Source organism: Beta vulgaris, chromosome 7, assembly GCF_026745355.1.
Source record: "Beta vulgaris subsp. vulgaris cultivar EL10 chromosome 7, EL10.2, whole genome shotgun sequence".
Taxonomy (NCBI): Eukaryota; Viridiplantae; Streptophyta; class Magnoliopsida; order Caryophyllales; family Amaranthaceae; genus Beta; species Beta vulgaris.
In genome coordinates this window covers 57,233,340-57,245,499 of record NC_079208.1, presented here as the reverse complement: position 1 = coordinate 57,245,499, position 12,160 = coordinate 57,233,340, and the positions used below count along the sequence as shown (strand labels likewise).

The window sequence follows — 12,160 nt, the reverse complement described above, 5'->3', positions numbered from 1 at the left end:
CCCCCACATTGATCTTCTTTCTTTTTTGTTTCGTATGTGCTACTTTCTTTTGTGGACGAAAGGTTAGCCAGTAACTAGTGGCATTACCATTATCACTAAAACACTCTACTCTAGGATGGACTTCTTGTAATCAAATTACTATATCTCTTATATCAAAAAACAGAAACAAAAAAAGATAAACGAAAAAGTAACAACCTCATTTTTTTTACCCATAGTACAAGCAGGTTGGATTGGCATCATGGACTCCGGCAAGGGTACTAAAGTAATTTCATGAGTTTGAGTATCAATTCAAAGTAAAGGTAAGTTAGTACCAAATCACTCTAAAATTGGTATCGAAATAGTCATTGTGATTCCATTATCAAAGTGATTCTTACTTGGTATCAAAATATAACTTACACTTTTGTACTAAATTGACTATGTTTTGATATCAACTTACAGTTTACTTTGGTACCTTCAACCTATAAAATTACTAAAAGTACTTTTTGTTGGAGTCCAAAATGGACTCCAATAATAAGACGCCAAGAGTTTCTCGAGTAAAAATTGGTGAAAAGAATTAAAGTTGTTCTAGAGAAACTTTTTTGTGGTGGTTTTGACAAAGTCTACGCTAATATAAATACAATACACGATACAAGTGTTAGTGTTTGAGCAGATTGATGAATCATGAATTATCACATCAGAAACAGACATACAGTAAGAGTAGGGGTACGAGAAACTTTTCTATTGAAGTAGTTAAGAAGTCAATTTCGTTATTTGGAAGAATTAGGAAATTCATCCACGTTGTCACTAAATTTCAAAGAATACATAAAGATGAATGAAACTTTTGCCAATTTATACATAATTGAATATGTAATGCCACTAATCGTAGATTTTTCAAACATTAGAAATTTCGGAGAAAGATGCACAACTTTAGATCACTAAGTGTCTAAGTAAGCATACAACTTCACCTAATTAATTAGGACTTAAGAGTTAGAATTTTAGAAATGTTTCTTCACATGTTATCAAAGCGTCAACTGAGTTGAAGGTAGAATTTTTCCACTTAACGAATTCTTTATTTGCTGGTAGATGTCGGAAGTTGGTTTTGTCTCTTCGTCTATTTGAGTCTTTTGACCATTTTGGAAGCAAAGGGGAATTTATCCACTATTGGTATTTTTCCTAAATTCATGGTGACTGCTATCGAGGCAACCAAGTTGCCCAATAAAAGAATTTGCATATTAAGGCTATGTTTAGTTCACCTGAAATTTTCTGATCTGAACTTATCTGATCTGCTCTGAACTTATTTTTTCTGATCTGATCTGATCTGAACTGATCTGATTACATGATCTTATCTTTTAGATTTTTCTCAATATATAAGAAAAAATATAGTCATGTGAGGTCTTGTTTGATTCGTCTCAATTAGTACTTTATTAATATTTAACCGTTATTAAGTTTACTAATATGTAGTGAAAGATATAATGATTTTTAAATATAAGCATGATCTGAACTGATCTGATCTGAACTTATTTTTTCTGATCTGATCTGATTAGATCTGAAATAAGCAAAAATAAGGTGAACTGAACATAGCCTAAGCAATGGTTGTTACTTTCGAGTTGGGATCTTTAATTTTTCGAAAAGTGATTGAGTGATCTTAAGATTGCTAATTTTTTCATTATTGAATTTTTATTGGTTAGGAATATATTAAAATATTATTTATGTCACATCTCCTCTCAATTTATTATATGTATATCAATATTTTATTCTAATATGTTTAAGAGTGTTGGCAACACTAAGGTTACTCAAATATTTTCCTAATTTTTCATCTACTTTCTAAAATAAAGTCATAAAAACAATGACATGATGTTAAGATAGGAAAAGGGTAAAAACAAATACAAAGGATCCTAACGCATTACTTTCTTGTCTCCTAGCCTTCTAGGTGTGAAGGTTAGAAATCATTAAGGGTAGAGTTTTAGCCTTATATGGTAGTCCCTCCATCCCATAATATAGTGATTGTTTCTCTGTTTTGAGGTCAAATTTTAAAATCTTTTACCACACATTCTCATTTATATATATAAAAAAACATATTGATGGAGGTCTTATTAGATTCGTCTCAATGCATAATTCATAATATCAACTTTTTATATTTTTTACTAATAAAAAATTGAAGATATTGGAGTCAAATATTTATATTGGAGACCGTGTAAAAACGTGTAAAAAAGAAACAAACACTATTATGAGATGGAGTAATTTGTAATTAGAATTTAGCACACCCATTATAGCATTTCACTAATTAACATTACATTGCCCAAAATCTGTAGCATTAGAAACAAACGTCTAAAAAAAAAAAACTAGCCTCCCTCTATTCTCTCTGCTAAGTGCGAAACCCTAGCTCCCTCCACAGAACTCCGCCGCAGCAGACTCGCTGGTGGCAGCATGCTCGTTGGTGGTCGCAGGTCACCTGCGAGCCTGCTGCTTGTTCGCTTCCGTTTCGAAGGTCACTAGCGTTGTTGGTATATCCTTCGTCGCCGGTTTTCGCTCGTATTTTTTAGGTTCTTTTCGTTCACTTATAAGATCTGTCGCCGCCGCAAGTTTTGGGTCTTCCACCATCCCCCTCCCCAATCGCGTCAGTCAGGTATCCCCTCCCCTTTATCTAGTGCTTCGTCGACCGGCCCTTCTCCCTATCCTGCTCCTTCGTCGGTTTTCCCGTTCCCCTCCCCTGTTTTAGTTAGTCGGGCTTCCCCTCCCCTTTCCCCCCCTATGTTCGAGTGGTTCAGTCACGTCGTAACCCCATCCCCTGTTCGAGCGTTCGGTCGTCTCCCCCTTCCCCTGTTATTGTGTGGTTTTGCTTGGCATCCCTTTCCCTTCCCCCCAATAGTTGGGCTTCCCTTTCCCCTTCCCCCCTAGCTATGCTAGTTATAAATTTTGAGGTTTTCTTCCTATGTATGGTTCATGGTTTAGTTGGTGTTAGTTGGTTCGTCCGAGTTGATCAAGACTTAGTTTGGTGTTGGTTCTGGCTTCTAACAAATGTTAGCCAGTTGAAAAAGGGATGGTGGTGTTAGGTTGTAGTGGTTATATCTGTAGTTTTCTTGAATTGTTTGTTGAAGGAACTGGTATATCACATGGTTGAGAACTGTGAGTATGGTCGAGGCAATGTTCGTTTTTCATGGTTGGACTTTCTGTTTTTCGATTTTCTAAACCAGTGGTGTGTCCGAGAGGGCGAGAGCTCACCATGTTTAGCTCTCATTTTCGCTTGGCAAGGCTCTTCATGGTCTTTGTCTTGAAAAATCAAAATCTGCAGGCGACACCCCAGTTTCATCTGATGGATTTTAGCACGCCCCGTTTCTCCTACTTTAAAGAGAAACATAACGTACTCTCGCGAGAGAGTCATGAGTCACATAGAAATGTGACTCTTCCACAGATCATGAGCCAAGAATCCCACGCGTCAGGAGTTCGTTAGGATTGCTCATGCGACAAGATGCAAATGTTGCTTTTGGTTCGTTGTCCGGATCATGATCGACAGTTGTTTCTACTACCACATCCATCAGTCATCAAAGGTTTGATTCCACCAGCACATTCACCGACCAACGATGCACTACTTCATTGGCGACTCATTATCAGCTTTGCTTATTTATGTTTTTTAGAACATGTAAAAGCTCATAAAGCTCCTTTAGGTTTTCTTTTGTATTTTGTGTGGCTGTATTAGTAATAGATTGTACTTTGTTATTTAATCAACACATGTTTTCTCGATGTAAAAAAAAAAAAACATTACATTGCCCAAGAAAATGAATCAACAAACATCAGTAGAATATCAAAAATACCGTCCTGCTTCCTTTCCCTAAGTGTGTAGTCTGTAGATGTTGGTTATTGCATTTGTACTCAAAACTGACATGATATATTCTGAGGGAGGGATAGTATGACACAAGAGAGTTAGAGTAATAAAGTAGTCAAATATTATGAAACACGAGTAACAAACTACAAAGCGGTAAGAAGTTGTTCCGATACATACACTAAAAACTAAGAAGCTTCTAAACATGGAACATACTTGCGCAACCATTATAACAGCCTAAACACAGTATGCACTAATCGGAGATTTTAAAAAAGAAAATAAACAGCGAAGAAATTATCTTGCGCTCTCAAAGTTTTACAAATTCATGCAACAACGCATGAGAAAATACTGGGAAATCAAACAACTATCTAAGATTAGAACAAACCTTACAGCATGAAGCAAGAGATATGAAGACTTATGATACTAAAACTATGATTCATTCTCATCCTCTTCAATCTTAGGAGCCAAGTAGAACCGGATGTACCCCATCTCTGCGATCTTGTATTCGACAACAACAGGAAGCTCTGAAGACAGGCTGAGTGTGACAGTGTTCGAAAGGGGTGTTGCCTTGGTGAAAGAATTCATGTATCTTAGCGCAAAGGTCAGTGTAACGGGCTCATTCATCTCTATGACTGTGGCTTCTTCAGGCTGCAAATCATAATATTACAATGAAAAGATTAACTCACAATAACCAAAACACAATACAGCTCGCATAAGTTGTTCCCATCAGATTCCTGGTGAGGCTTCAATATTTTCACCTGATATCTCCATATCTTAACTTATACTTCCTCCATTCTTTTTCTATTGCAAGAATTGAGTTTTTACATCATCCACCCACCACCCTTTCACTATATTGTGATTATTACATAAGAAAAGTTATAGTCATGTGAGGTCTTGTTAGATTCATCTCGATATATACTCTTAAAACATCAAATTTACATAATTTTTAATAAAAAGTAATTGAAGATATTAATAGTTAAAGTAGTGCATTGGCAAGCATGAGAACTCAATTGTTGCAAATTACAATAGAAAAAGAACGGAGAAAGTACTAGTAACTTATCTAACTCACTTAACCTTGCCTGAGCTAATATGGACTTATTTTCAGTTGAAACACAAAATTAATTGACTGATGATGGTTTAAGAACATAATGGAATGAGATAGATGTCATAATATTAAACTAGAAAAGCTGTTTGGTTCAATTAACTTGGTATGGAACCTCATATGGTCAGGTCAGTCACACCCAAATGAATCTCGTCGCCTCTTAAACCCATCCCACACACCTACCATGAATTGAGAATTTGAGATCACATACCTCCCCTACTCTAAAGAAGTGTTTCAAATCCATCAAGCTGAACAAAAAATAAAGAATTCTCAAACTGTACCCGTGAGGTTCTCATACGACTCCATTCCAGTAATTTAGAACCAAAAGCTCCTTTACTACTGCTCATCAGTTATCTGATTATTTTAATTCTTGATTAGTCTTTTAAGGTGACAAGCACAAAGCCTATATATACCTTATCAACTGTTGTGTTCTGTCTGCAAACAATGTTAGCAGCTCCAATATCACCTCTTGTGAAGAATTTAACACCTTCTTTTGATACAGAGATCACAACTGCAAAAACCACAATTCCAGCCATCCATTGAACAAGTAAATAACGGGAACACCGAGCATTCCAACAAAGCAGAAACACGGCATAGACTAATGAGATTAAAACAATACCAGTGTCGCCAATACTGCTCAAATCTTTACAAATCCTGGCAAACTCAGCTGAAGGCATCCTCACAATGGCATGGTATTCAGCTTCAGGAATCCCCAAATGCTCACTGTCAATGTCCATCAGCTTCATTTCAAAATCCGCAATTTTGTCTTGGTCTGCCATGATTACAGACATAGAAAACAACCACATTATCAACAAAATTCAGCATTAATAAACCTATAAATAGTCCAATTTGACAAATGTCACAAATCTCGAGTACACATGCCTCTCTAATATAATAACCGATATCTCATTTCCGGAGAAGATGGCTTAACAAGTTAACATTCATGGAATAACTCACATGCAAATTAACTCAAAAACCAAAAATCTAAAGAACATGAAATCATCAGTGTCTACCACTTTGAAATGTTAACCGATCTTGCTTACAACATCCTATCAAGGTTCACGATTCTCTTAGTCTACGCCATCGTAACAAGACCTCTAAAATAAATCATTTCATAATTCACCAATCGCCCAAATATCCCCTTCAGAACGATCTTTTCATTTGGAAGCAGTAAACTTCCAATCCCATCAGATAATTATTTACTACATTTTGTACCAAAAACCAATTAACAACTCAGATGATAAACAATACAACAAATCCATCAGAATCAGCAAAATTTAGCATCCAGAAAACCAAACAAATAAAGCCTAAACCCTAAACCCTAAGCATCAAGAAAACCAAACAAATAAAATTGACTAACAATAAATTACTATAAATCAACAAAATTAAGCATCAAGAAAACCACACAAATAACATACATTCTTTCAAAATTTATCTCCACAATGAAACAATCTTAACATCTCTCATTTCTGAACCCAAAAAACCATTTAAAGATCTAAAAAAACAACCATTGATTTCACAGCACTTTCCACCAAATATCCTCATTTTTCTCAAAAACCATCAATTAATCAAAAAAGGCAAAATTAAAATAAAAGATAAAAACTTACTGGGACTTTCAAACATGAAAGTAACAGTATCACTTCCATCATCAGCCTTAATAGTAATAATATCATCATTTCCAGCGCATTTTAGCATTTTCGCCATGTTAGTAAGATTCATCCCCATTGAAATATTCCTATCACATCTATAATGCTCGAAACCCTCTGCTCGTAGCAAAAGCGCAACGAGTGCCACGTGGCTGGAATCCATAGCTTGGAGAGAGAAACCAGTGGCTGAACAATCAAAGTTTGCATCGGTAACCAAATCTTTGATAGAATCTAGAACCTTCTTCAGAAGACTTCCTTGTACTAATCGTAATTCCAACATTTTTTCTTGAAATTTTGCTGTGTGAAGAAATTTCTAGGGTTAGGGTTTTGAAAAGGGGGGGAAATGAAATAGAAAGAAGAGATACGATACGACACGATACGGGTCGAAACGGGTTGGGTTCGGGTTCGCGTGTCCGAAAACGTGTCGCGTTATTTATAAGTAAGAGGGTGTGCTTTGAATTTTGAAATTGTGTAGGGGTATTGGCGGGATTTTGGGGATTTTCGTGCTTTTATTTCCCGCCATGTTGGTTAAATCAATTGTGAAAATGTGTGCTGAAACAAGCTAAAATTTTACAACCCACTTTAATTTTTGTTGGTAGTATAATTGCCATTTTGACATTATGGACTTGTTCTATTTTAGTTTTATCAGAAAAAATCACCCCCAATTCACAACCCCTCCCCCCACCCCTTTCGGATCCCATAGCCCAACACCCCTTCCGCACCCCCTTGAATCCCGCAATCCCTCCCTTTACCCCCTTCGAATCTCGTTGCCCAACACCCCTCCCACACCCCTTCGAATCCCGCAACCCTTCCCCCCACAGCCCCACCCCCTTCTAATTCTGCGGCCCCTCCCTCCACCCCCTTCCAATCTTGCAGCCCCTCCCCCCCACCCCTTTTCCAATTTCGCAGGCCGCAGCCCAGCATGTCATATGAGCCCTTTTGTCTCAATTAGTTATTCATTATTGTTACAAAAAAATGAATCTAACAAACATTTATAATTAGTTTTAAATTTGTTAATATATTTTTCTTAAGTATATGTTTCATTTTCATCGTTATTCAAATACTATATTGAGATAAGAAAATATAAAACAGAAGAAAGTTTGTGCTCACATAAAGTGAAAGAATTTGTGTGTTGGATTCAATCATTAAATATTAATAAAGTGAAAGAGTTTGATTTATATAATAGAAATTACAGAATAATTTTCAACATTTAGGTTTTAAATTATTATTAGTATAATTATTAATTTGAAATTCAAGTTTTTTTTCCTGATTGTGTCAATATTATTTTTTATAAGAGTTTTTTACACATATGTAAGAAAAGCAAATCATTCTCTTTAATTTAGTATTTAACTGAAATTTCATATTTAATTACATTGTTAACTTGTTCAATATATATGGCAGGTAGAAAGAAGAAAAATTTATTTAATATATATGACAATTTAAATTTATTAAAGATTATATCAAACTTTTTGTAAGGAGGACACCCATTTCCTGCCCCTTCACTTACATACTAGAAATTGTTGATCCTCCTCCATCCCTTCATTGAGAAATTTGGTGATCCCCACCTAGTCATAATCACCTCAAAATTAATTTTGATGGTTCCATACTTGCTAATGAAAATCTTCGTTCGGTTTTGTCATTACAGATAATATGGGTGAGGGTGTCTTTTAGGAGTTAGTGCGATTTCCTCCTCTTGCTAGGGGTGTTCAATGTCGGATATCGGATCCGATCCGAAAATCCGGATATCCGAAAATTTCGGATCGGAGGAATTGCGATCCGAATCCGATCTGAAATTTTCGGATATCCGAACTTTTCGTATCGGGTCACCGGGTTCTCGGATCGAATATCGGGTTCGTTGAGATTTTTGATAAATCCCGATCCGTATCCGATCCGAAAATCCGGAATTTTTTCCGGATATCCGATCCGAAATATCCGAAATCTTAAAATCGGATCAGATATCCGAAATTTCGGATCGGTCTGCGGGTTTTTGGATCGGATATTTTTGCACACCCCTTCCTCTTGCAACATTCTTGTGGCGAAAACTTGAGGGCTTAAATTAAATTGCCTTTATTTATGAACTAAAAACGTTGAGATTGAGGGTGATGATCAATTCCCTCAAATATAGTAGGAATATCCCATGGGAAATTAGCTTGTTTGTTTTGGGATGCAAGTGAAGACTTAAAGAAGTTTTATTTCGTCTTTATTAATCATTATTTCAAGGAGGTTAATCAAGCAGTATATTTTATGCCACACAAAGGGCATAAGTCTTCTTCGCTTTGCTATTGTTTTCTTTTCCTAACCCGCTTTTCCTCATTATCTGTAGTAACTCAACTATATATCGCTTTGCTATGGCACCCGTAATTATTTATTGGTAATTAATGAAAGAAACAAAATCGTTGAACTAACTCAACCATAGGTTACAATTTATATCCCTTTGAACTATCGTAGGAAAAATAAATTCATGGACTATGAACAAAGATTCTATTATTAAGTAAAGGTAGAAGCAAAATAAGCTTGTTTGGTGGAGGTGGTGGGGAACTCATCTTGGGACTTAGATGTCACAAGTTTGAACCCCGCTATCTACTTGTGCTTGGGAGTATGGACTACATATTTATGATTGGGACCTGTGTAGTTGGGATGACTGACCTGAGCAAGATGATGGTCCAGTATAGTCCTTCTTCTTACCAAGTGATCCCCAAGGGCCCCCCAATGAGGTGTGACACGCCCGTGAGACACCCCTACTAAATCCAAATTGTTATCTTATGTAGTTATGTTACCTATATATCATGTGACCAACCAAGCAAGCAGATTTAGCAAATCTATTAAAATATATTAAAAAGACGTTCCTAATCAAGAAACGGTGTTATGTGACACTCTCTCTAATAGAATTTTAGTTCATATAATCCATGCATAATAAAAAAATTAGAAAGTGCATAGTATATGTTTTGATTCCCGTGACCTCAAGTTGATATACCATTATGCCAAGTTTGTATTTAATGGTTCTCATTTAAAAGTATAAAAAAAAATTAAGTTTATATGCTTACCCGAGGCATTATCCGGGCCTAATAACTAGTTGGGTGGTATGTGGCTTGTAAAGGATCTATTAATGGAGTATGTGCGAGACCAACCCATAAGATTTTTTCTTACCTATTAATAATAAATAAATAAAATCGACAAAGAAACCTAAATGTTATTTTTCGATATATACTTCGACTTTCTTTTTGAATCATTCTTTTTAATAATTACTCAACTTTTTTTTTCCTATTTAGGTAACAAAAATTCTCAGATGAGATTGGTGTACTATAAATTATTGTGAGATAGGGCTACAAGGGTAATATTTTACTTTAAATAAGTCACTTTTATAAAAGTGAGTTAGTGACCGTGAAAAATCACTTAATAAATCAAAGTAAGTTTTTTGCACTTTAGTGACCCATTCAAAGTAAAATGTAGAGGTGATCAACATGGGTCCATCCTGAAAATGGTCAGGTTTTGGGCATGAATGTCCGATTTTTTGGGCAAGAAATCCGGGCCACATGCAACATAAATATGAAAAGTAGGCTATTTTTTTCGAATGAGCCCAAACAGCTCGCATGACCCAACCTGATTCAACGGGTTTAGGCACGGGAATTTCACCTCGGGGGGCCGAGATTTGGCCCGAAACGGACCATATCATGCGGACTAAGTTTGGCAGGTTCGACCCAATCCATGATCACTTCTAGTTAAATGGTACCACCATTTATTTATAAGTGATATTTTTTACTTAAAATATGACCCATTTTAACTTAAGATTGATTCATTTCACTTGAAAAATGACCCATTTTGATTTTATCTCGACTACATTTTACATATTTTCCGCGCTTTTCCACTATCTCTGTAACAAAATAAATGTTATATTTTCTAATTATGGTTGTAACAAAATAGATGGTACACTTTTTTTTTAGGCAGCAATTTCTCTCTATCTCTCTCCTATCACATATATCCCTTTTATCTTTCTCTCTATTTCTCTCATCTTCAAAAAAATTGCTTGAAAATGTATTTTTGAAAGTGTAACATCTATTTTATTACGGAATATATATATATATATATAAGACGTGCGGAAAAAAATCTATGTGCCACGTAACACTCTCTTCAAATTTCTAATGCAAATGTTTTATGTCTATGTGTAGATCTCATTAAAAAAATGAGAAAGTGCAAGGTATCGAACACGTGACATTTGAAATGAAAAGTAAGAGCTTAACCATCAATAAACTATTACTTTGTTGTGTAATGTTTCAAATAAAATATGATGATGTCTTGTAATAATTATAAATAACTAAAAGGACTTAAACAAGTATATACATCTCTAAGGGCCTGTTCTCTTCGGCATAAAATAAACAGCTGAACTAAATTGAATTGAATTGAATAGAATTAAATTGAATTGAATTGAATTAAATTGAATGTAATAATTATATAGATAATATTTTAACATAACAATATGAATATTAAATAATAATTAATGATAAGTAATAATAATAAATATTTAATGATAAGTAATAATAATGAATAATAATAGTATTTTGGATATTTTTAAAAGATAGTTATAAATAAATACTATCAATAATCATAAAATAATAATAATAATAATTAATGATAATAATGATAATTAATAATAAATATTTTATATTATTTGTATTAATATATTAATAATTGATGATGATTATATAACAATAATATCTAAGAAGTAAATTAATATTACTATTTTAATAATTAAATTTAATAATATAATAATACTTAGTAGTAAAAATAATGATTAGGTCGGACCGTGCAAAATTGCATCATAAACCGTTTTGATGCGATTTGATTGGTTTATGGGCTAAAAAACGTGAATTTATTTGTGCTTTTGACCTAAACCATGTCTCTCCTATTAATAATAGTAATAATAGTGAGTAAAATTATAATAAACAAAATAATATATACAAATAATAATAATAATAATAATAATAATACTTAATAAAAATGATATAAAAATAAATAATAATAATAATAAGAGTAATTAGCAAAATAAATTAGACCAACATAATATTAATATTTAACAAAATGGTTATAAAAGAATAGAGCTGAACTGAACTGAATATAAGTTGGGGAGAACAAGTCCTAACACTCTTATTATGTAACTTAATTCCTTTTTAGGTATTGTTTTCAAACTCAAAACTTTCAATTTTTTTTTACTTATCATGTCTCGACTTGAATTTTTCATTTTTTTAATGGACAAAACAAAAAGTCACAAAATAAATTATAAAATTTAAAAATAAATAACATATTTTTTTTATTGTAATTGACCTGAGACATCGTCCGGACAAAAAAAAAACTAGTATTTTATAGTTACCATGAGTCCATGATCATCGAACTATTGAAAAATTTGATTCAAGTAGCCTTTTGCTATTAAAAACTTGCCCAATCCAGGGTGTATTTATTAGTGGTCATCCTCCTTGTACTAATTTCATAGACCACGTCAAAAAATCATAGAACCATTTCTCTATGTGTTTTTGGCAATTAATTAACGAATTCATTTTAGCGTCATCTAACATTCTAACTAAACATTCCATCTTTATTCACTATTGAAGTCATCAATTC

General features: G+C 34.0%; 1 protein-coding gene across 1 annotated transcript; it reads right to left on the bottom strand.

Moving 5' to 3' along the window:
* Positions 1-3,900: 3,900 nt before the first annotated feature.
* Positions 3,901-6,972, bottom strand: LOC104900019 (proliferating cell nuclear antigen). Its single transcript, XM_010687336.4, has 4 exons — positions 6,509-6,972; positions 5,521-5,673; positions 5,315-5,412; positions 3,901-4,447 (listed from the first exon to the last, which is right to left on the bottom strand). Exons 1-4 carry the CDS (start codon positions 6,825-6,827, stop codon positions 4,229-4,231), a joined length of 789 nt encoding a protein of 262 aa, XP_010685638.1. The 5' UTR covers positions 6,828-6,972; the 3' UTR covers positions 3,901-4,228.
* Positions 6,973-12,160: the final 5,188 nt, after the last annotated feature.

Excerpts from the sequence above, each read along its gene's own strand:
- LOC104900019 (XM_010687336.4), bottom strand. The coding sequence starts at position 6,827 with ATGTTGGAATTACGATTAGTACAAGGAAGTCTTCTGAAGAAGGTTCTA. Across the intron at positions 5,674-6,508 it reads TTTCATGTTTGAAAGTCCCA|ACCAAGACAAAATTGCGGAT; the intron begins GTAAGTTTTTAT and ends TAATCATGGCAG. Across the intron at positions 5,413-5,520 it reads GAGCAGTATTGGCGACACTG|TTGTGATCTCTGTATCAAAA; the intron begins GTATTGTTTTAA and ends TGGTTTTTGCAG.